This window comes from Cyprinodon variegatus, unplaced genomic scaffold (assembly GCF_000732505.1).
Source record: "Cyprinodon variegatus isolate N-32 unplaced genomic scaffold, C_variegatus-1.0 Scaffold686, whole genome shotgun sequence".
Taxonomy (NCBI): Eukaryota; Metazoa; Chordata; class Actinopteri; order Cyprinodontiformes; family Cyprinodontidae; genus Cyprinodon; species Cyprinodon variegatus.
In genome coordinates this window covers 336,124-361,859 of record NW_015151139.1, presented here as the reverse complement: position 1 = coordinate 361,859, position 25,736 = coordinate 336,124, and the positions used below count along the sequence as shown (strand labels likewise).

Sequence of the window (25,736 nt, the reverse complement as noted above, 5' to 3'; positions counted from 1 at the left end):
CCCTATGTCCTCCAGAAGTCTAAGCCTATAGCAGCATAACTTAGTGCTAGTAGGTTCCCAATGGGAAATTCCATTGGGACCAAGTAGCACTAAATTGGTGACTTAGAAACGACACTGTCAAGGAACGCTATGGACAGAGGAAACATGCAAGAGGAGGAGAGTTTAGTGTCGGAGGTCGTGGATGAGTCTCCTCCGTCATATATTTTTATCTAGAGGAGGAAATTGGGGAACAAAGATGTTGTGGAAGAGGACGCCAGGGCGACAGAAGCTTGGTTTGGTGTAGAAGGCTTACAGCCGTACATGCCTTGCCTCGCAACGCTGCCAGTTCTGTTAGCTCTACGCCTGCCGAAGACACAGACGTCCATCCCGGTGAACACTGGGACGGAACTCAATGGTGAAGTAAATTATTCTTATTTCTTATTTCAACCTTTGCATATATTAGCTGCAACACATGAATCACGATGCTATGATTGACAGATGACTGTTGATATATGATTGGCCGAATTTAGGTGTTCAAGCTGACGTATAACTAACTGGCCTGCATAAGATAACGAAAAAAAATCACAGATTTTAAGACAGGATTTTTTTTTTTTTATAGAAATGTTCTACATTTTGGGACACTATATTCTGATAAAGAGTACATTTATATATATATTTAAGCCAGAATGCTTTGACATTTAAATAAGACTTCCCTACGACTTTAAAAAAAACAAGGCATGTAGGAGGCACAGGATGTAAAGAGTTTCTAGTAAGTTTAACTGTCTGACATAAAAAATGTTTTTTTTAATAGATTTTTACACTGCCTTACTTTTATTTTTTATCATGCAGTTAATTTGAGATGAAACACAGCTTTGTTCCCAGTACCTATGTTACACACAGGAAGACTGTTGATGGCGAGCAGCTTCCTACCTCCATTTCCTGTGTAAGTACTGATTGTTTTCTGTCCAGTGGTTTAGAGGTGCTTTTGTTAGCATTTCCATGAATCACAAAGACGCCTTAGAGAGAATGTTGCTCCTCTAGCCTTTATATTCATTTGGGGAACCAGCTAATATGAATCTGAACTAAATAAAGACAATTGGGGAGTGAATCGGAGGTAAGATAGTAACTTCTCATACTGTATTGACAAAATCTTATTTCAAAATTCTAAATTATCCACTTAAGAGGCAACAATGAACAGCTACCAAGTATATACAACTCTGTTTTGAAACTTATTGTAAAATTACATAAGCTGTCATGATTCAGATGGATAAGTGCAAAACTTCGACCAAATGAACCAGTGACTGACTTTAAATGTGCCAAGGAGGCTTAAAAGCATTGGTGCTCCAATTACAGGTTGCTCTAGGGCGGCTGATAAAAACTCCTGCTTAGAAGTCCAAACATTTACACAAATGACTGCGGGCTTCCAATTTAAGGCTGTTCTGTGGTCGCCATGACCCGGATCACTGAGAATTTGCACGGTCATCCTGAAAGCGCTTCGAGCTTCAAAAAGTCAGCTTTGTTGATGCTCTGGATGTTTCCCCCTCTACAGGCATTAAGATAGCTGAACTGCTCTTTTGTTTTCATTTGCCTGTTTCTCGTACAACGCGATCTAAAGATTGACTTGGGTTTATGTGCTGTGATGAGTGGGAACAAAAGTAGTTTCAACATATTTTTGTGTCAAAACATCCTCTGTGCAGTCAGTTCAACAAGATTATGATCCTACTTTTAAATAATCTGTTCTTGTTTGGCACGGCAGACCCCCCCCGCGGCGGAGTTGTTAAATGATGGGATGTTGGGGAACCCCTTAAATAATGCCATCTGTCATAGACTTTGTATGAAAACCAGAAACCTTGACGCAGAAAAGGTATTCAGAGCGACACACCGTAAGACAATAAAAAAGAGCTATGGATGCACAATACATCTGTATTAACATCAGTATCAACAGATATTGGTCTTTTTTAAACAAATCAGCATCTATTTACCTGCAAGTATAACTGATATTATCAACAACTGATGTTTATTTCATCTAATTGGTGTTTTTATGATTCGGGGGAGGTGGAAAAAATGATGCACTGAACTGTTTTTCTTATAAGGACTGCACTTCTGAACAAAGTTCATGGAAAAGTTCTCTACTTCTCTGAAGATGAGGAACTCATAATGTATAAGTAATTATATCTGGCCTATCAAAGCTTCTCCTTTCATTGTTTGATATACTGAAGAGCTACTGCTAGTGTAGAAAAACCCCCCATAAAAAACAAGAGGTACTTACGGGATCAGGAGGCCAACAAAACTCCCTGAAAGACTTCTGTACATCTGTGCCATGGATCTCTAAGGCCATGCAGGGTCCAGAGCACAGCTCAGTCACCATACTCTGCAAACCCATTTAAACATGTAACAATAAACACGGCTGCTTCTCAGGAAACACGCATAACAGCTACGGCTCATCTCCTGCGGCTCAAACTAAGCTTTTCCTTTTCCTTTGTTTAGCTATAATCAAATGTAACGAGTCATAGAAATGGTATCTCCATGATGGCACAACATGTTTATACTTACAGGATATTCTTTGACGACGCCTTTGTAAACCTCGTAGAATTCCTCAGCATTTGGCCGGTCCAGATTAAACTGTCAGAAAATATATAAAAAACAGAGAGAGAGAAAAGTAGGCTAAATGTCGACTGGAATTTAGAAACTTAATAGAAGAAAGGCAGGATTAGGCATATATAGGATATCCATTAATCAGATATAAATGCTTCACTGTAAAGGGTGACAGTGGCTTTGTTATAAGCTGAATAAAAATTACCCCGTTTAAAGAATCCTCATAAAGATCAGGGTTTGAAATCATGGATACTTTGCAGATATTTTATCATATCATATTTTTGCTAATGCATCATATGGTCATTAAGGCCAATCACAGAATGCCAGAACAAACTCTTACTTACAATTCCTTGCTAAACTCTTTCAACTTCTTGAAATTCTTGACACTGCAAACAATCTAACTCTAGATAAGTCAACTTTTCCTAAAATAAGTGCATTTGCTCTTGAATTGAGGAAATAAAAGATACACTTTGCTAATGGAACAAGACAATTTAGATTTAAAATAAGAAAACACAACTGCATTGTCTTATTTCAAGTGCATTTTATCTAATCATCTTATTTTAAGAGTAAAAATAATTCCATTGGCAAATTGTGTCATTTACCTATTCAGATCAATGGTAAATGCACTTAACTAAGACATTTTTACTTATTTCTAGATTGTTTTTCCAGTGAGGATTGCATTTGATAGAAAAACAAAGACTTGTTAATAATTTGTAAAAATACCACTTTATGTTCCTTTTATTTTTGATCGGTTGTGTTGAAGAACCACCTTTTACTGCAACTACAGTTGCACGTACTTTAGGTGGGGCGTCTGGTGACTGAAAGCTATTTTCTTTGTGTTAAATAGCTCAGATGTGACCATTTTGACATCAGTATGCTTTGATCTAAATATTGTGGCTCTGGTTTATGTTTAGAGGTTTCATCAGGACGGCTGGATGTATCTTGACATTAAAGGACACCCAGGACTCTCCAAACTAACTGCAGATCTGAGGGTTTTTTGTTGTGCTGGATTTCATTCAGGGGTATCAGAGTAAAGGGGCTACACATGAATGCTGAGGGAAATGAAACAGAATACTTTTTCAACGTTACCATTTCAAGAGCAGAGATTTCAAAACCAGCTGCAGATATGGAGTTTAGGATCTTCCCAGTTAGACCTGTGAACAGATGACAGATCCATCAACTTCAATAAACCGTTCAACATGTTAATGCTGATTTAAACACTTCTGTTTGTTCTCCAACAATCTGAAACTGGTCATTAACCTTAAAAGAAAGAAAATGGCAAGATTTGGTAAAGCGACATTTTGAGTCAGAACTTTACATGTACTCATGACTGAAATGTATTTTATATTTATTTCAGATTTTGATTACAGATTTGAATAACTGATTCTTTTCCCCAGATGGAAGAATTACTACTATACCTAATTAATAAATTTCTTATCAACATGGACTGAATCAAATTTGATTTGTTGCTCCTCCAGATCAGATGAAACAAAGATCAAGTTACTCAGGCACAACGATAAAGGGAAAGTTAGAGAAGATCACTACATCCCCGTCAAGCATGGTGGAGGCTGCAGCATGCTGAGGGTCTGTTTAGCTAACAGTCATCCTGGTGCGATTGCACACCAGAGGCGGTATGAAAAAGGAGGACTTAAATCATCAGTTAATGAATTGAAACTTTAATAGAGTTTTGTTTCTCAGCAAAATTATGACAAATGTGCATTAATCTACTTTTGAATAGAGAAAGTTAGACAACACTGACTCTCTTATCATAAAGCCAACTCATTGAAATCAGCTAACACTGATGATAGAAAGAGATGTGAAATTTTATCAATATTTTACATATAGATATATTAGTAGGGAGTTTATTTATAATGAAACCTGTTGGATTAGAAAATTAAAAACTAAACTGAAATTAAATTAAACTTCCTGCTGGGAGAGATTGAATAAAACTATGAAAAGCCGATGATGATTGTATGAAGAGCTCTGACCGGAGCTGCAGTGACCTCAGTTTCTCCTTCAGACGACGGCTTTCCATCGTACAGGGAAAAACAAAACATGTTTTCTGTCCAGTCAACCCTTCCCACACTGAGACGCTGAGCTGCCTGCTAAGTCACTGTGGCTGTCCATTAATGTACAAACGCTGCAGCTGTGGAGGTAAACATACATCTGTGGCACTCAAGGTCAGACTGTTGCATTTAAACGAAGGCGCCCGTCTCATAATCTCAGTCTGACATCCTGATAAAAAGTAGCCTGTGTACTCATCCGACAAGACCGCTCCCATTAACCCTGAAAGCTGCAAAGTCGTGACTTTCATTCTGGACCAGGTGCTGCAGCAGGCAAGGCATCGATACAATTTTGTCTGGTTCCGTCACAACCCAGATATGAGCGTTAGGTAATATAGCCCCCCTCCTGTCCCGTTTGCCCTCCCCAGGCAGCAGCCTGCCCAGGATCAATGCGGCTCTCTGAAGCAGCTGCTGCTGTTGCTAGGAGATCCCATTCCCGGTGCCTGGCAACTGAAGCTTCTCTATTCCGGTCATGTCTGGGTGCATTTTCTGTCACAAGTTCCTTCATGGCTGCTGCTATGAGAGGAGCAAGTTATGTAGGCGTAGTTGGAACCTAAATTGGGTACTACGGCGATTCTACAGGGATATCACAGCATATATTTAGGTTCTATTTGCTCTTTCATCCAAAAATATCACAACTCTGGAGGTAAAGCAGTTTGACTTTTTTTAAACACTAAATAAATCCACCTGTATAGGTATTTCAACACATTTCTATTAATAAGCAATTTTCCTAGTTAATAAATTGACAGATCAATATAGGGCGTTGCTTTGCTGGCAGTGTGAACAGAACAGGAGGAGTAGTTGTTTGAGGCAGGGAGAGCACACCTGCTTCCACGTAAACATTGCTGCTCATTTCGTATTATGTCATCAAGCCCCTCCTGCATGCTGAACCGCAGGGAGGATGGGGAAAGTTTAAGGTTACACATCGTGACATTGTGGGATTTTAAACTCAACCAAACAAAATGTGTTAAGCTACAATGCATTTAATGTGAACTAAGAATTCGTCAAATGATTAGAAGGTGAATAAAACATGTTTAAGACTAAGGTGAATCACTGTCATCAAAATGAACACAGAAGCGACACAGAAGCCACCTTCTGACAAACATTTGACTTTAAAAAGCCAACATCCCTGTCTCTTGTTTAGTGCCTTGGAAAAACTTTCTCCCATGTAACATTTAAACCACAAATCTGAATGGATTTTGTTCAATTTTATGGGATAAAGCAAACAGAAAAAAGTTGTGATTATTGTGAAGTGAAACCTAGATTTAAAAATCTGGGAAGTGTTACTTGAACTTCTATTGAGTCAACACTTTCTACACAGGACAAGCAATCTAGAAATAAGTAAAAATTTCTTAAATTAAGTGTATTTACTCTTAATTTGAGTAGGTAAATGAGATAGTTTGCTAATGGAATGAGTATTTTTACTCTTAAAATAAGATAATTAGATAACATGCACTTGAAATAAGACAATACAATTGTTTATTCTTATTTTAAAAGTAAACTGTCTTGTTCCATTGGCAAAATGTCTCTTTTACCCCCTCAATCTAAGAATAAATGCACCTATTTTAAGAAAAAAATACTTATGTAGATTTCAATTTTTTCCAGTGCAGAACCCTCTTACAGCCTTCTGTCATCTGGGATGTGACTCTACCAGCTTTACACATTCATCTGTTCAAAACAGCTTAAGCTAAACCACACTGGATGGAGAAATCATCTGTAAGCGGCACTGATCGGGTCTGGCTCTAGATTCACAGGTGGATGTGTGCTCTTACTTTGACTGGGCCGGTTTCATGCTTTGATTTAATTGCAGCTCTGGCAGGATGTTAAAGGTCACCATTCTGCTGAATGCTAAGCCTGCACCTGGTTTTTTCTTGCTCTAACAGAATTGTTATGTAATAACATCCATCCATTTACCAATTAACTCTGATTAGCTTAGTTTTATTTTTATGCCCAGACCCTCTTTCTCTTATCTGCTGTGTCTATTTTCCTGCACGACTTGAAGAGGAACTTCTGCCTTCTTCCAGCAGTGGTTTTGCCTTCTGCAACTAAAACCCAGATTTGTTCATAAACTCATGATGTTGTTTTTCTCTAATGTTCTCTAACAAACCTTCACATCATGGCAGGATTTCTACTAAAATTAAACCACACACAGGTGGATTCTACTTAAATAACACCCAGCTGCAGTGGATCTGGTTAAGTGGTATCAGAATAAAGATGCTTATCAATCAGACTTTTATATTAAAAAAGAAAATCATCCATTTTGTTCTCCCCACTTCACAGTAATAACTTTGTCTAAGTTGAATTAAAACCTAAACTCCCAGTTATAGAAAGGAGGAGCATGGAAATGTTGGACGGATATTAAGGCTTTTCAAAGGTGGTGTAAATGATTAACACCATTAATCACTATAAGATAATTTATCAGTGAGTTGATTGCAAGCTTAACTCTTGCTCAATGTGGCCTCTGAGACAAACATAGCCCATGGCTTAAACATGTTCTTTCATTGCCTCCTCCAATGCTTTCAATGCATCTTCACTTGTCCTAGCAGGACCGGCACATGTATCTGCTGAGGTTCCATCAGGAGTGGCTCTGTGCCATTCAGGCGTGTTGAAAGTGGCACGCACAGAACCAGGATCCTGCTAACGCCTTTTAGTGAACAGGTTTCATCAGGAAGAGTTTTGCTCAACCTAAGGTGGGGCTTGGTTAAAAATGCCACTGAAGAGATAAATAAATAAATAAGATGTAGATCTACATTATGCCAGCCCATTACAGCGTATGTGGAAAAAAGAGGTGGTTAAACAATGTCAGAGTTAAACAACATTCTCTATAAAAGCAGAAGATAAGAAAAAAAACCTGAACAAATGATCAATAAGGGACTGCACCTTAGAGGTAACATTTTTATGCAACCATATAATAAACACAGTCGGTGCAGGATAGAAAAAAAATGTTTTTGTGTTCCTAATTCAGCCGTGTCCGGAGAATTTCCCATTTCACAGTTCAGAGCTCCGGTGGCATGCTCCATAAACAGGGATCAAGCCCTGGGATTAGGATAAACCCTGGCTCGGTTTTGGTAACCACGTCGTGTCTTTGTGTGGCTCAAAACTTTAAACAACAATAGCTGAATGGAGGCAGGGGGTTATAGGTAATAGAGGGCAGCTACATCAGAAAAAGTGGACGTATTTGCAAACTACTGAGGGAAAATCCTGCAGCCATAGTCAGGAATTTGTGTCCAATCATCAACAGCATGGATTTCACAATAAGTTTTCCCCTCTGCCAAGGTCAGAGCATGCATAGCTCACACAAACTGTAGCACGACCTTTGAGCCTTAGTTAAGATGTTAAATGTTAATGAAACACTTTATACTCTTTAAAAACTCGAGTATACTACTGTATGATAAAGTGTTCTAAGGTCAAACGTGAGGCCATGACAGCTGAAGCTTGGCCAACACTGGATCAACCTGCAGGATACTGACCTTAAGCAGAGCAGTAATTATCCAGAATAATAAAATAGTGGTTTATATGAGTTTTATTTTCACCATGACTGTTTTAAAACAACTTATATATGATGGCCTGACCTTCTGATATGGCATGAGGCTTGATGATGCAACACGTGCAGTCTGTGAAGATGGCTGTATTAGACGGACCGTGGCCGATGGCGGAAGGGAAAAAGAATTCAAGCTCCTGATAAAACAGACAGATGGTCGCAGCTTTAGTAGGAGGGTGTCAGTATTTCTGGGGGACTACAAAAGGCTAATGTGATTTTAGCAAGGTGTTCTCACTCTTGCTGCAGCGGCGAGTGACTCAGAGCCGTGGCAGACGTTTCTGACGGCGTCCGTTCCAAACTGGGCGCGGACGCTCTGCTGGGCTTCCTTTCGCGCCACGGCGGGATCTGTGGGTCCCAGGAGCTTCTTCCAGGTAGACACGGCCTCGTCACCCATCAGTTCCATGGCGACCACGGGCTCAGAGGACACAAACTGCACCAGTTGGCTGCAAAAATGGAGCCAAGCTGAATTTAACAGATTTAAAAAGAAAGGTGGCAGTAAATATGCTATAATGTCACCGCAATGTCATTAGGGTCATTATCACCAGCTCTGCCCAGAGCCTGCAAATCATTGACATGAGCACTCACTTGAAGAAAGGCTTTGACTGATGTTCCGCATAAAAGTCTGCCGCTTGGCTCCTGCAATGTGACAAAACCATAAACCAAAGTTAATCTGTGACCAAGCGATCTTGGACCTTTAAAGTGAACTCTGCGTACAAGATTAGAGTCATTAGGAGTGGTCAGAGATAATTTCAAACTAGTCCCTTATCTCTCGAGGAAATACGACACTTTAAGACAGCAAGTGAAATGACATTTTACTAACAAGGTCATTATTTTACACTTTTAGTTTTAAAAACAGAATAGTTTTTTTCCACTTTGCCAGCATGCATTTATTGCTGGCAGTTCAAAGAGACCCTTTGAATCAGTGACTTACCTTCAGTTAAATTTCAAACTAAAAGAAATCCTAAATTATTAAGCTTTGTCCTTTAAACCCATTTATTCTATAGCAACACAATCCTTTGGAAACCAGATGTTCCCATACGCCTTATTTAAAATGAATTACTTTTTTACCCTAGCTATTTGACATTGGTTGATTTAAACTGTTTCAGGTCAGTTAGGGTTTCCACTATTTGCATTGATTACTTTCTTCTATTTAAATTCCTAAAAATTCATGACAGCCCAAAATATGTATTTATATTATAGTATTTATACGTATATATTAGTTCAGCGGCATAAAAGACAAATCAATAAAAAATATCAGATACCAAATTTGATGAAGAGAAAAGCTTAACCATGATAGCACGTTTATCTGATTAAACATTCATATGCTAGCCCAAGGACACAGGTTATGTGTAAAGCAGAAGGACTGTGAATATTCTTGCTAAAGATGCTAAGAGAGTCTCCTGATGCAGTGAAAGGAATCCTGTCCAGACAGACAAAAGGTCGTTGATTTAAGAGGTCGTTCCTTTAAATACAAAGATAATGTAAGCCTCTGATTGAAAGTCAAAAAAGAAATCCTGCAAATTTTGATTGAATTAGAACAGAAAAGTTAAGTATAATGAAATGTCAGACAATAGAAAATAAAGGTTATGTGTTATTTTACATGTACGGTATTCATTTATTTAGTCTTTGGGGTCGAATACCTCTAGCAGTGTGGTAAAGATCTGGGATTTCTCCAAAAATAATAGCAACTAAACTTTTACAAATTAAGGCGAAGATTAGTGATGGGCAGTAAAACTAATTCCACAGATATCAAAGTATTTATCCAAGCAGCGTTTTATTAATTTCATACTTTTCTGATAGAGCACCATTATAATGCCGTCTTATCCTTCTGACTGCCCTCCCAGTTTTCATGGATTGCCAAAACTCCCAGATAAAACAAAGCAGCAATTAATCAGAGAGATAAGAGATAGGTCAAAGGTAACTGAACGAGGTGCTAACTCAGCTCCTACTATGACTCTCTGTCCTCAGAACCACTTTAAAACATTCATTAGGCATTTTAAGCACCAATAGTGTTTCTAGAATTAATTTGGAAAAGGCTGAAAGATTTATTTTAAAAGAGTTATTTTGAGGAGAAACTGTGATCTTTGCTCTTATTCAGACAGAGAAAGTTGAGTTAAATCCAAATTGTCATGCTGAAAGCGACACAGAAAACTTTCTGTTTTATTCTTGAACGCTTCCAGCCACTCTGGGTTCAAAGTTACGGATCTACTCTCTCTGGATATGCATGCTCAGACTGCATTAGTAACCAAACCAGTGCTAACTATGCTATTTACCAACACGAGATGCTAAAAGGAATCGGAACATTTGGCTCTATAAACATTTTATCTTTGTTTTAAAGAAACAGTAAACTCATCTTTTCAGTACGACAGCTCCTCTGTTTTATGCGCCCTAAAACGCATCAGCTATTCTAAAATAAATAGAAAAGACTAATAACAAAGTTTTAAAATACTGTTCTCATAAAGTTTTATTTGAGAACAGAGGTAAGTGAATGTTTACACTATTTCCTCTCATTTATTTATAATTTATGAAGTAGCAACAGAAACATAAGGGATTTCACTCTAAGAGGAATATCATGCCAGACATCCAAAGACTCTAAAACCAAGATGGAGGACCCTGCGTTCAACGTCCTCTAAGAACCAAAGAAAGGGGAATGATCCTGGCGGGGGGCAATTAGAAGAAGCGAGTAAGCTATTTAAAGCTATCCTTATCGCCCTGCTTGAGGTCAAAACTAATTTGATAATCATTAAACCATGGCTGATAAAAGAGTTAACAGATCTAAGCCCTTTTGCAGGTTATACACCCGCTTAGTTGAAGCAAGTAGAGTCATTCTTCTGTTGAAAGGAAGAAGCTGCCTGCTAACAGCCCTGGTAAATTTCCTCGCCAGTCAGTGGCAAGATGACCTTACCATGTAAGCTTGGTCATTTTGGCTTTGGTCACTATCAGGTTGGAGGAGTAAATCAGCTCAAAGATATCGCCTATCTTTTTAACCACATCTGGCTTTATCAGTGCAAGAGTCCTGGAACAAAGAAAGACAAAAAATATATTAGATCTTGCAGCAGAAGGGCAATAATTCATTTTCACTTATTCATATTGGACCAATTTACACCATAAAACATCTAATAGCACCTTTAGAAGACAGATTTAAAGTCATCCACCTATTGTCCATATCTCCAGGTCTCCAATCCATCAAAAGGACATGTATTCTGATGATGAAGAGCATTTCATTGGAACCAATTAACCTAACAGTTATGTTTTGATCTGTACCCGCAGAGAATCCTGACATGCGTGAGCAGAACAGGAAAACTCCATGCAGGAAGTCAGCATTCCAGGATTAGAACCTGGGACCTTCTTGCTGCAAGGCATCATAGCTTTGTTATGATAAATTGGAGTTAAATGAAATTAATAATGCATAGAAATAAAAATCAGTCTATGCTGAATGAATCAAGTAATTGAGTCATGCCTCCTGAGCAGGCATGTGGAGACAGTGCTGTGGAATAACTCTCTGCAACAATTTATGTACATTCTTTAAGCACTTGACTTTAGTCTGAGAAGTATTTATTTACATTTTAATGCAGGATTCCAGCTTAAGGCTCTTCGTCAGTTCTGTCAGCGTCATTCTGAATGTCTCCTACAATAAGCTCTGTTTTCTAATCAGTGGTTAACCTTTCATTAGTTAAAATTTTAAATTAATGAAATGTTAACACTAACTAAGCCTTTAAGAACCAAGGCTAAGTTAGTGTTCTGGGGCCCCACAAAAAACATCTAGTTAATAAAGCAGCCCTGGTATAGACGGCACTTTGAAATTAAGATCAGCACCTGGACGGGGCTGTGTGATCTATGAGAGGTGCTATACATTTCTGATTGGTTAAGTTTCCCCCCAGCACTTAGAGTCAGCAGCTCTAGGACTGTCCAACAGTTCCTAACTGGTGTAATTTTCAAACACAAAAATAAATCCAGCAGAGTACCATTTTGTATTATAACTAGTATTGAACCGATACAGATACCAGTAGCGGGCGGGGCCCCGATCAAGCACTAAAATGGTGGTATCGGTATCGGCGAGTACAAACAAATAGGGCACTGACACCCTTGTTTATAGATGCTGGAGATCGGCCTGTTTTCCAGTGCGGTCCTGTTTCTCTGACCGTGACTGGCTGGATGTGCTCTCTTCATCCTCTGACATGGGAGCTGGCTCGGAGCTCGTCTGCCTGGCTGTGTTTCCTGGACGGGGCCGCCTTTTACAGCTGCTTTTTGTATCTCTGCTTCTGTCTCCTTGAACCCCAGTCGGCCTCAGCAGATGGCTGCTCACACTGAGCCTGGTTCTACTGGAGGTTTCTTCCTGTTAAAAGGGAGTTTTTCCTCTCCACTGTCGCTACAAGCATGCTTAGTGTGAGGGATTGCATTTGAGTCAATGAGTCGATGCAATCAACTGGTTTTCCTTAGATAGAAAACTGAATCAATTTGACTGGATGATCTGGTTGAACTGTAAAGTGCCTTGAGATGACATGTGTTGTGAATTTGGCGCCATATAAATAAACTGAATTGAATTGAATTTTTAGAGCCAAAAGTTTATTCAACTATTGTCACTCATTACAGGTAGGCAATAAAAAGTTCTACTGGATTCACTTTGTATTAGTCTTTTTCCTGCTTCACTAGAGGTAGGCAGCAGCTTGACAAAGCCATGATGGCAATGATTTTACATCCAAGTAGTATGCAGTTCTTCAAATATAAACACACACATTTCCTGGTCTGTGAGCTTTCTGTTGTGCTGCTTTATTTAACCATATGAGCAATTCTAAAAACCCCTGGAGCTTTTAAACTGCCTCCATCTGAAAACTATTAAGTCCACTGTCCTCCAGGGAACAAATATAGTTTAAAATCTTTCCATAATACAAACCGCTGCACAGTTTGATGGTTTTACTTCACAATAGCTTTGAAGAAATCATTCCTGGATTTTGTAACAATCAGCAGCTAGAATTTAGATATCTGAGAAGTTAACTATGTTGATTCTCTTGATATTAAGATGGTTTTTGGTCTTTCTGTGAAGTAGAAGATCTTAAGAATTTTAGATTATTTGCTTTTGAAAATAATTCCACTAAAAACGAATTCTGAAAAGTGTGGCGTGTATTTTCACCCAGTCTCCCTTTGCTCTGATACCACCAAATAAAATCCATTGCAACATAATTTAATTGAAAGAAAGCCTAAAGCCAGTAACCCTGTAGTGACATCACTAACATGTGAAAGAAGGTGTTTTGTAAAAATGAAACAGAAATGTTACTTTTCTTGGCCTACATGGGTTACAGAGACTGTCTATCTAATCTGACTTGGGTCAATTTATTTTGCAATAAAAAAAAGGCAGAAAATGTCAGTTTCAAAATCACTTTTCCTCTGCTTTATGTCCAGAAAGACAAATCTCCCAGATTTGCTCTTAAAGTCAAGTAAAAAGTTTAAAAGTTCACATTTTATATAAAAGGAACATATGCTGGTTTGTTAACAGATTACATGTCTGTGGCTTATTGTGAGATCACTAACCTGCACACAATAGGGCTGATTGCTGTGAGGTACAGTGTGTACAGTATCTAAAGCGGATAAGAGAGATTTATTGCGCTGCCTAACCAATCCTACCTTTCTTTTTTGCTGCCCAGTTTGTTTGCTGTGTACTGATCTCCGTAATCTATCAGATTTAGCTGCCTTGAGAAAACATTCACTCGATTCCCCACAAACAAGTCCTCTTGATGGATGTCGTCATATTTGGTCCTTTTTAAAAATATCCGTTGGTTTTTTACATCAAACTGAAAATGAAAGATGTTGGTAGTTAGTTGACAATGAAACATTCTTACTAAAGATTTAGGGAATAAAAAAAACAACAGATGTACCATCTCTACAGAGCCATCTTTGGGGTAGTAGAACAGGTGGTAGCGCCGCACCAGGGCTGCTGTGGGATCACACCACTCGGTGAGAAAAGCATACCGGTCCTCCTGGAAAAGTTATGGTGATTTAGAGATGTGTGAAAAAAACAATAACCCTGCTACGCAAATGACATAAGGATGAGATTTTGCTGCAACTGCATAAACAAAAAACATACTGTCAGATAAAGTTATGGAGGAACCAGATATAGACTGTAAGAATAATCAACTTTCATTCATTACACTTTATCCTGCTCCACAGCATGCCGTCATGCACATGTCTGTATAATTTGCAAAATCCTGCTTGAGTTAAGTAACAGAAAGTCAACACCTGGTCTGTTAACCTTGCATGGCCTGAAATATCTTGATTTGTGGTAACAGAAATTATATTTTTTATTGTACTCAAGTGAAACTTTTATTAATCTGACAAAGAAATAAAAAAAGAAACCTTTGATTAAAAGCAGATGGTTTTATGTCACAACTTGCAGGAGAAAAATATAAACTCTATGGCAGAATATGAGAGGAAGATTTCCCATTAAGTAAAGCCAAAATTTTTCTAAAATGTTTCTGACAATGTCCTGCATCTTACAACTAGTTAAGACCTGGCATTAGGGCTAAAATAATTAATTGTGACTAATGGATAATAAAAATATTGCCAATTCATTGGTAATCGAGTTTAATTGTTACCAAGAATAATGGTACACAGATTCTAAAACATGCCCTTTGTTGAAACAGTAAGCTGCTTACAGCAGTAATAAACATAAAGGTCTAAAAAAAAAAAAAAGATATAAATGTTTTCCATTTAAGGTGCAAAATCTGCTTTCTATATATATATATATATATATATATATATATATATATATATATATGTATATATCATTACATATATGTGTACGCACACTGAATATTTTTCACATTTTGCCATTTATAAAACAAAGTGCACTAGAAAGATTTTCTTTTAATTTCCAGCCGTTTTTCTATTAAGAAATATTAATTCACTGAAAGTATTTCTTTTTAGATTGATCAAAATACATAATTGGCAACAGATTAATGGGTAAGAGGAAGAGTTGAGACCTGCAGCCCTACCTGGCATTCTTGAAATTGATTAAAACTAACGAATTCAAAACTAATGAACTCAGAACTAATTCAAAATACTCTAAATTTTAGTTAAAAAAAAATAAAACCTAAATAAGCATAGACTATTACGAGTGACCTTGACCTTGACTAGTGTATTTCTCCACTGTGAGATCAATAAAGTCAATCAATCAATCGACACACCTTGTGTCATAAGGAGGCATGGTTCATTTGTCTCCTCAGGTATGTGATGTTTTATCTCTTTATTAGCTGCTTAATGGGTTTGAAGGTCCTGCTAAAAATAAAGTGGCGTAAACACAAACGTACATGGACTACTTGTGTTGCACATCCTCAGGGAAATGACGGCCCTCATGGACCAACAAAATGTGTCAAGCAGTAATCTGTTCTCCCTGCTCCATCTTTTCTGAAAGTGCATTCTTTAAAGCATAAACTTGGCAGATAAGATAAATATTCATTAATCTGCTTCCAACATTCTCAGATAGCAGCTTCTTGATTCAGATTGCAGTTTTTGTTGTTTCCATCACACATTTCTGACATTTCGCATGTCATTGAGTTCACATTAAATCCACATCACTGAGATAATCTGTAACATACACCACTTTAATAAGTGGAAAGATGTATCATCGCCATCCTGCACAGACCACTACATATTAACCAGAACCTATCTGGACTGATGGAAGATAAAAAAAAACAAAAAAAAAACAAATGTGTCTCCTTGTTCATTTCTCTATTCTGCAATGAGCCATGCAGCCACATGTATCATTGAAATGAGTTTACAGGGAACAAACAACATATATCTTTGTAACCCACAGTGTGCCAAAACTTATGGAGCATTGCTCTTTTAAAAAGTGAGCTGTTATTGCATTGTTTTTGTGTTGTTATTGTGTGTTTAATGATTTCTTCCTGCATCAGAGAGCAGGAGACCCTAAAACAGATAAGTTTAGAAAAACTACAATGGACGTACATACTGTTTTCATTCTATATAAAATTCTAACCTATTATATAGCCAATAAAAAAAACTGTAACAAATAAAAATAATAGATAGTAACAGAATAGGTGAAATACTACAGTTTTTAATGAAGCATTGTTTGGCTATCAGCTATAATAGCGTGTCATGATCAATACATTCGATGTTTCCATAGCATTTAGCTTCAATAAAGTGCACAAATATTAACTATTTTTAAGTCTAACGCTCTATATAATTAAATGCATTCCAATTTGAATCATCGGGACTTAGCTATCACTTGCTATGGCTATGTTGCTAAGCTAACTTTAGATGACCACAGCATTTCCACTTCGCTCACATTCTTATCAAACCACCAACTTTGCCTAGCGTTCTGAGAACAATTTTTTAAAATCTTAAAGGTGTAAACTCACCATTTAAAGAAGCTTAGTAAGCCTATAAGACCCGATACGCTTAACTGTCGCTTTTACCACAGGTTAGCTAGCGCAGGTTATGCTTCGTTCCTATAGTAACAGTGGCTTCCATTCGAGATGCGTTCACGGAACATTGTAGCTGAATGTGAATTTGTTGAAGGAAACGATATGCTGTATTTGTACGGGTCAGAATGTATAATTAGCCAAGTAATTATTAAAACCATTCTAAAACTTACACGATTTTTCATACATTACCTTTTTTTTTTTTTTGCTTTGTGGGTCCGCATTGAATATTATCCGTCTCAAACTAATACAATTATTGTCTTTATCGCCATCTAGTGGTGAAAACCGATTCCTTTATTTTCAAACAATCCGATCGTCATGAAAGCACCAGTTAACCTTTCACCCGGAAAAACAACACAGTACAGACCTTTAAGCTCCTTCTTATAGAGAAATTAGTTATTTCAACTAACTGTTTTGTGCTTAACCATAAACCGCTCTTGTTTACAGGGTCTACCATGGGATCATCCGATAAATTAAAACGGTTCATACTCAGTAATGCTCCTCTCATCCTGGATGGTGGACTTGCAACTGAACTAGAAGCGCAAGGAGCTAAACTACAGGTGAATTAGAGGCTAAATTATAACAAACACCTGATCTAACATGAGTCCATTTAAAGGGGGTTTGTAAGGAGTTACACTGATTTTCTAAATATTCATATTACAAGATGATGAAATTGTTTCAAATCATCATAATTAATATAGCCTATGCATGGAAATTTATGTTTGATGTTTTCTTGCAGCTTCTCAAACCTTTAAACTATTCGGTTTAATTTGTTCACTGGAAAAATAATCTAGAAATAACAAACAATTTCTTAAATTAAGTGTATTTACCCTTAATCTGAATAGGTAATGAGATGATTTGCCAATGGAATGAGTATTTTTACTCTTAAAATAAGATTATTAGATAATATGCACTTAAAATAAGACAAAGCAATTGTGTTTTCTTATTTTAAGTGTAAATTCTCTTGATCCATTGGCAAAATGTCTCTTTTACCTCCTCGATCCTAGAACAAATGCACTTATTTAAAAAAAAAAAAAAAAGACTTTTCTAGATTTTGATATTTTCCAGTGTTGTGATTTTGCAGCCATTTAAAATATTTAAAAGTTAGTTTTATATTAAAGTAGTTGTAGCAAATAATGTGTCCCTTTATTAATTTACTAGAGGGCTCTGATTAGGCTTCTGATGGCACATTATTCGCATCCACAAGAAGAAACTAATAGGTATGTTCTTGGTTCTCATTCCCATTCATTCAGCACTTTGCAAAGTATTGCAACCTTTTGCAAGTTTCTTCTGTACGAATGTTGATTTATTAATCGTAAATACATGATAAATGATCATATTTGAAATATGGAATGAAAATTATACATGATTATTAAATTTGTGCCAATCAGATCTGATATATTCCAGCCAAGGAGGTTATGTTTTTAGTCAAGTTTGTCTGTGCAGCATTAGTTGAAAAGCTTGAAAATTTTGACTTTTTTTTTTTTGATAATCCGGCTGCAGGATTTGTTTTTAAATATCCTTTAACATTATTTTAACATTATTTCCCCCCTAAACCAGAGGATGGCAGCAGTGACTATTGCAGTTGGACAGCAATGCATTTACTATGCAGTGTTACAGATCAAATAAAGTGTCCTATATGTAAAGGATAAGTTGGCTGTTCCCATGAAGAAAACTGAACTTGAACTTCAAATTCATACATTTAAAAGATGATAACTTATTCAAAACTGTAACATCATCAATTTTTTAATTCAATAACAGCTTTTTCTTGTGCTCCTGCAGGCTGTACAGGTAGGGTTTGAGATGTATTTAATTATTTCACAGGGATAGCATACATTAATAAGTATTCCTGCAAATGCACCAGAATTAGCCAAAAGGCTATTTTTCATCTGTTGTCCCTGGACAGATCTTAAAATTATCTACCTAAAAAACACAACAGTAAGCATTTTACAATGAAAAATACAAATATAAAAAGAAATTAAAACAGCTGTAACTCTTGCCAAGTTGCCAGATACTGGGCCATATTTCCACCGTAAAGTGAATTATCAAGATAAATTACTAATGGGGAGCTCAGAGGAGATAACATTAAAAATCAGGAGTCTCCCGCCTGGATGGGGAGAGTTGGAAAGTATGTTTATGCCTTAAGTTACTTTTAATAAGTAATCGGTTGTTTGTCCAAAAGACTCCCACAACCTTCAAATTAAACATTAATTAACATAAAATACAAATTTGTGAATATAAACCTTGTAAAAAAAAACAAACAAAAAAAAAACATGTGCGCTAAATCTGTGGCAGATGATGGTTTAAGAAATCCAGCTCCTCTTAGCATAGGGAAGCAGTGTTCCAAAGTTATAGACTGGAACTCCTAACAAGTGATGGTTCTGTTGGGGAAATTAAGTTGTGCATCTGAATTTGTCTGCTGCATTCAATTATTTATTTTGTGGAATAGTTATTTTTTTTTAACCGAACCTATATTTAAAAACATTCTTTGTTTCTTAGAAGCAGAGATTCAATTAAAAAAGTTTTTCTTGATCCCAAAGAGAGATTAGATAACAGGTTTTTTTTTTTTTTGGTTAAGGAGTCCTGCCTAGGGCTTTACACTGGAAAAAACAATCAAAATCTAGAGAATTTGTTCTTAGATTGAGGAGATAAAAGAGACATTTTGCCAATGGAACAAGAGAATTTACACCTAAAATAAGAAAACACAACTGCATTGTCTTATTTCAAGTGCATGTTATCTAATTATCCTATTTTAAGAGTAAAAATACTAATTCCATTGGCAAATCATCTGATTTACCTGCTCAAATTTAGGGTAATTACACCTAATGTAAGAATTTTTTTACATATTTCTAGATCATTTTTCCAGTGTAGCACCTCATCTGATCTTTATTTTAATTTCTTCTTTTATTTTAGTCTGAACCAATACTGTAAAAACAAACAAACCCTTTAGTACAGAATACAGTTTTTAATAACTAAACATTTTCTTAAATTTTGAAATTATCCACATAACAAGGTAGGATAACTGGAGATTGTGCACTCTGAGTATTTCAGTATTTAACTGTCAGCCTAACATGCATAGATTTTCAAAGCTAGATTGAAACGTGTCTCTGCATCTGTAGGGGGATCCTTTATGGAGCGCCAGGCTTTTGCACACTGATCCCCAGGCCATCAAAGAGGCTCATCACAAGTAGGTTTATAGAAAACTTTTGAACTGAACGAAAAGCAGCAGATTGCACTGGGAAATTAGATCTAAAAATAAGTAGAAATTTCCCTGGAATGAGGATTTTAGACCTTGAAATGAGATTTTTAGATTTTATTCACATTAAAATAGATAATGGAGTTATTTATTTTCTTTGTATAAACTTATTACATTGGTAAATTGTCTTACCTAACTGTTTAAAAGAAGGTAAAATCACTTATGTCAAGAAGAAAAAGGACTGGCTAATTGGATTAGATGTTGCTGCTTTTCTTGCTCCACAAAGGGAATACAGGAGTTGTGAATCATGGAAGTTTTTCAGAAAAAGTTTTTCACCACTGTAAAAAAAAAAAAGATGAATTTATACCAAATAATAACTGACTTATTTATTCACTGAATCTACAAAAAAACAAACAGTTTATAAAGAAAAGATCCACTTTTCTCTCATTAAAAGGCTGTCAAACACCCACAGGTTCCTGCTCAGTGGTGCTGATGTCATCACCACGGCAACGTACCAGGCCAGCATCCAGGGATTCATCCAGCACCTGGGGTTGAGCTCAGAGCAGGCCAGAGAGCTGCTGATGTCTGGAGTTTATCTGGCCGAGGAGACGGTGAAAGCTTTCGTCTCCGGTAGCGAACCTCGTGCGTTTGGAGACGTTTGAAAAGGGAGCCGAGTGAATCTGTGAGACTCTTTGTTTGTTCCTCTAAGGGGAGAGGCGGGTGTTGGTGGCGGGCTCGGTTGGACCATACGGAGCCTTTCTCCATGATGGATCAGAGTACTCCGGGGCTTATGCTCAGGAGATGAGCGTCGATGTGAGTGGCTTCTGGCTTTGCTGTAGCATTACTGCAACTTTGGGATTTCTAAGGTTTTATATTAAAACTACAAACTTTCTTTAAAGATCTAATGTGATCGAACAGATCACATAGAAGTAGAAATAAAATTATATTTGGTTTTAAATCATTTTTACAAATGGAAATATTTTTCCTTGTCTTAAGGAAGTAAGACAATTTAATAATAGATAAGATGCTTTATGTTTAAAATTAGTAAAAGAATCAAGTTTCATGTGAATCAGATGTAATCTAATGCTAATAGCTGCTATTTGGCCTGTTGCATTACCTTTTCAAATTAAGGATTATCACACTTATTTAAAGAAATGTTCACTTAATTCCAGATCCTTTTTTGCAGCGTTTTCATCCCCATTGAGTCAATGTCATGTTTAATTGCACATCTGGACGAAACATTTTTTGCCAGATGTTCTGTATTAAATGGATTGATGTATGAACTTAGACTAGGCCACTCTATCACCTGAATATTCAACCTGAACCCTTCCACTGTCGCTCAGCACTGCAAAAAAATATAAATCTAAGTCATTTTTCCTTAAAAGAAATAATTTTTTCATGAATTGAAGAGGAGAGGGAGATACTTTGCCACTGGAATAAGACCATTTACATTTAAAATAAGAAGAAAACAACTGCATTGTCTCATTTTAAGTGCATATTATCTAATTATTTTATTTTAAGAGTAAAAATACTCATTCCATTGGCAGATCACCTTATTTACCTGCTCAAATCAAGGGTAAATATGTTCAGTGCCATTTTCCGTTCCCCGGTTCAAGTCTTTTGCAGCCGCTAATAGTTTTTCTCCTGTATGTATTTCTTTGTAATCAGTTCATTGTCCCATCAGTTCTGACCAGCCTCACTGCAACTGCTTGGGAAAAAAGCACCCCTTAGATTTATGCTGCAACCACCATTTTTAATCACCAGGTGGACGAAAATGTAAAACGATTTAATCCTTGCCTTCCACTTCCATTAATCTGACACAGAAAACCTCAATTTACTCTTTTACTTAATTTAACAAAATGTGAAGAAGTTCACTGCAGAAATTTGAAATCTAAATAAGTAATTTTTTCTTAATATACGTGCATTTTTCTTGAATTGAGCAGGTAGGTACAACACTTTGCCAATGAAATAAGACAATTTACATTTAAAATAGAAAAAAACATCTGCAGTCTCTCATTTCAAGTGCATAATATCTAACCATCTTTTTTTAAGGGTAAATACGCTTATTTGTATAAATGTTTACTCATTCCTGCAGTGTATTTATTTGATAAGAGAAAGGCCACCATCTGTTTTTTTCTGTAGGAGCTCAAAGTGTGGCATAAAGCACAGGTGGAGTGCTTAGCAGCAGCAGGCGCAGACCTCATTGCTTTTGAGACCATCCCGAGTATCAAAGAGGCTCAGGCTGTGGTGGAGCTGCTGAGAGAGTTCCCTGACTGTAACGCCTGGCTGTCCTTCTCCTGTAAGGTAAGGTAGGGAGGACCTGCTATTGATTTCAATTTCAAATCCCAACATCCAGAGAAAGGCTTAATGAAGGCTGTTATTATCAATAAGAACATCTTTTAAAAGATTTAGACCCCCTCATCTATTTCACCTTGGAGACCCGCTTCTCAATAGTGTTAGGGATTTGCACAAACCAGCCAGAAAACCACTGAAATTTTTCAAAAAAAGTCTTAATTTATTCCAAAAATGTTTAAAAAATATATAAACTGGGCCCAAAAACAGAATTCAATTCAGGCTTTAACATAAAAAACTCAACCACAAACTGACCTAACAAACAGGACATGAGGGAAACTTAAATAGTGGCTGATCAGACCACTGTTGACAAACAAGGGGGATGATAGCTAACTGACTAACAAACTAATAAACAAATAAACTTAGTTAAACAGATAAATACTGGCCAGACACTAAATAATTTTTAAATTTAACTAATTAACAAAATTACCCAAACTAAGAATATTTAAACAAATGATAAACAAATTTCCTTTCCCATTACAAATGGTTTGACGCACTGATTAGCCTGCAACCAATTGAGGAAAGCTGAAGCTCATTGCAGCCCTCCATCAGCGTATCCCAAGGAAAGTTGCAACGCAAAGAAAAAAGAAATTAATCAATTGCATCTTGACAAAAAAAACAACAACAACCTGACAAATAAAGTTAACTAAATGTGTGCACTGCAAAAAGCTAACTTAGTCAGGCTAATGAAAATATATGAAATGTGCAACTCATTTTGAAAATGAAAAATGTAAGAGTTACCACACAGCTTCATAGTGTGACAGCACATTGTCACAATAGTTAAAAAATGTAAAATTAAGAACGAAATTAAGATTTTTAGTTGGTTGAGACACTGTAAAAAAAATTAAACCAGGAACTATTGACTCAAAATCTTAAGGAATGGTCAAATAAGGGGTTGACTACAATATTCAAACGAATAAAAGGAGGAGAGATTAAAAGTTAATAGACTTTACAAACAAGAGTTTGATTCAGATAAACAAGAATTTGAAATTTATCTTCAGATCTAAGGTTATTATCAAAAGGAAATACGACCAGGTCTCCCGGGTGAAATAAATGCAATCACGGAAATATTTGGGAATGGATGTAAGAACATAAAAGGATAATTAATAACAGCTAACAGCAAGACTACAATGTTATGCATAGGAGATAGATGGGAAAAATCATTTAAGGTGGAAATAACCATTGACATGTGCTGTTAGATTTGTGTTCAGGAATATGGAAAAGATGAGGATCAGTGCCTCCAAATCCAAGACCATGGTCTTGAGCCGGAAAAGGGTAGAGTGCCTTCTCCGGGTTGGAGAGGATATACTCCCCCCTAGTGGAGGAGTTTGGGTATCTTGGGGTCTTGTTCATGAATGAGGGGAAGGTGGAGCGCGAGATCGATAGGCGGATTGGTGCGGCGTCTGCTGTGAAGCGGACCCTGTATCGGTCTGTTGTGGTAAAAGGAGAGCTGAGCCAAAAAGCAAAGCTCTCGATTTACAAGGCGATCTACGTTCCTACCCTCATCTATGGTCACGAGCTTTGGGTCGTGACCGAAAGAACGAGATCCTGGATACAAGCGGCTGAAATGAGTTTTCTCCGTAGTGTGTCTGGACTCTCCCTTAGAGACAGGGTGAGGAGCTCAGTCATCCGGGGAGGACTCAGAGTAGAGCCGCTGCTCCTCCGCATCGAGAGAAGCCAGCTGAGGTGGCTCGGGCATCTGGTTAGGATGCCTCCTGGTGAGGTGTTCCAGGCACGTCCCACCAGGAGGAGGCACAGGGGGAGACCCAGGACACGCTGGAGGGACTGTGTCTCTGGGCTGGCCTGGGAGCGCCTTGGGATTCCCCCAGAGGAGCTGGCCCAAGTGGATAGGGATGTCTGGGCCTCCCTACTGAAGCTGCTACCCCCGTGACCCGACCCTGGATAAGAGGAAGAAGATGGATAGATGGAATATGGAAAAGATTTAATTGCAAATATATTGTGACATTTTTAAAACAGCTTTCAGTGTTTTATAACTGCACATATTTTGGCAATGTACAGAAGAAATATAAGGTACCTAAAACATGTATACTTCTATATCTGGGATACTTAGCAGAAGGTACGACTCAAGAAAGGACCAATGTTTGATAAAGATCCTGTCGGCAGCATCAGAAAAGGCAACTACCTGGAAATGGCATAATGTCAACTCCTCCACCTGCATAATTTGAAATAATAGGGGAAGAAATATAGAAAATGGAAAAACGTACATATAAGACTTAAATTACCAAAATGAGAAAACCTGTGGGAAGAATGGTGGGCTTAGAAAACAGTAAAAGGAATTATCACTCATTGAATTGTTGGTAAAGAAAATAGAAAATTAAACGCCATAGGTGAGGAAGAAAATTAAAAACCCAGAATGACTTGATTTTTTTTTTTTCTTGACCAAAAATATCGTCAGGATGAGAAACACATTTCAGACGGCAGCCCGTTCATAGATGCCGTGCAGACCGCCTGCAGGTCCCCTCAGCTGCTCGCCGTGGGGGTCAACTGCTGCCATCCGGCTGTGGTGGAGCCGCTCCTAAACTCTGCCAGGGCGGCACTGGCGCCCGACGTGAGCTGGGTGGTGTACCCAAACAGCGGGGAGGACTGGGACACTGAGCAGGGGTGAGTCTGTGGGGGAGGTGCTACTCTTCTCTGGCTCTAAGAGCTACATTCAACAAAAAAATCTGTTTTTCCCCTTCTCACACAAAGATGGCTGAAATCAGATCAGACTGCAGGATGGAGGCCTGAGCTGAGTCACACGTGGGTGGAGCAGGGTGCAGCTCTGCTAGGTGAGATCAATTTTTCGCCTCATTCATGACCAGTTTCACAGGACTTTCTCTGAGCTTCAGCTCTCTATGCTCCAGGTGGCTGCTGCCGCATCGGTCCGGCTCACATCGCAGCATTAAGGCAGCAGTTAAAAGGAGGCAACACATCCTCAGATTCAACCAGCAAACTGTTGCATGTTGCAAAAACCGATGAATAATTCTAAATAAAACTCCTGCTGTATATTATAATATTATTACAGAGGATCCTGAACGTTCCTCTGAAATTTCCCTGTTTGATTCGCCACGAGGAATGCTTGAAGCTTTACAGAATTTAATTTAAAAGTTTTTCTTCATATAAAATTCAATAAAGTCCCATTTGGAAAAACTATGTTTTTCTCTCGGTTTCTTAAACTCCTTTTACTCCCAAGAGTGTCTTTATTCATGATTAAAGCTCAAATTTCTTTGGTGGTCCCCCCTTTAGATTCAACTGCAGTAAAGAATCCTGCAATAAAATAAAATAACATTTAAAATCCCAAAGCTAACACTTTTAAAGCGTAATTATTTCTGCTTATTTTACTGTGTAACAGATTTTAACATTCAGTTGAAACCTAAACACACCTGCTGTATAAATCCTTCAGCATAATTGTCATCAGAACTTTCTTCAGGGTTTTGATGGAGGAGTAGAAGTCTGGATGTACGGAAGCGGATTAGGGCCACTGAAAACTAAAAGTTAACTAATTTTTAAATATTATTTCAGTTTAATGTGGGACAAAAGGCAGAACTTTTTTCTCAGAATTTTGGATCTTA

The 25,736-nt window shown here is 37.4% G+C and overlaps 2 protein-coding genes across 2 annotated transcripts in view; one reads left to right on the top strand and one right to left on the bottom strand.

Annotated features, from left to right (window-relative positions):
* The window catches only part of nme7 (NME/NM23 family member 7), a 30,287-nt gene extending 13,587 nt beyond the window's left edge, over window positions 1–16,700 (bottom strand). The window contains exons 1-10 of the mRNA XM_015394453.1: window positions 16,554–16,700; window positions 14,052–14,153; window positions 13,801–13,967; window positions 11,084–11,194; window positions 8,764–8,814; window positions 8,414–8,621; window positions 8,210–8,315; window positions 3,664–3,728; window positions 2,533–2,601; window positions 2,249–2,350 (exon numbers count right to left, since the gene is read on the bottom strand). Of these exons, the coding sequence (XP_015249939.1) occupies window positions 2,249–2,350; window positions 2,533–2,601; window positions 3,664–3,728; window positions 8,210–8,315; window positions 8,414–8,621; window positions 8,764–8,814; window positions 11,084–11,194; window positions 13,801–13,967; window positions 14,052–14,153; window positions 16,554–16,556 (984 nt within the window). The 5' untranslated portion in view covers window positions 16,557–16,700. The remainder of the gene's footprint in view (window positions 1–2,248; window positions 2,351–2,532; window positions 2,602–3,663; window positions 3,729–8,209; window positions 8,316–8,413; window positions 8,622–8,763; window positions 8,815–11,083; window positions 11,195–13,800; window positions 13,968–14,051; window positions 14,154–16,553) is intronic.
* A 265-nt stretch (window positions 16,701–16,965) lies between these two features.
* Window positions 16,966–25,255, top strand: LOC107097337 (homocysteine S-methyltransferase YbgG-like). The gene is made up of 8 exons (XM_015394455.1): window positions 16,966–17,176; window positions 19,736–19,803; window positions 20,285–20,442; window positions 20,522–20,625; window positions 21,955–22,116; window positions 24,581–24,786; window positions 24,874–24,953; window positions 25,029–25,255. The coding sequence occupies exons 1-8, from the start codon at window positions 17,072–17,074 to the stop codon at window positions 25,145–25,147; spliced, it is 1,002 nt and encodes a 333-aa protein (XP_015249941.1). The 5' UTR covers window positions 16,966–17,071; the 3' UTR covers window positions 25,148–25,255.
* Window positions 25,256–25,736: the final 481 nt, after the last annotated feature.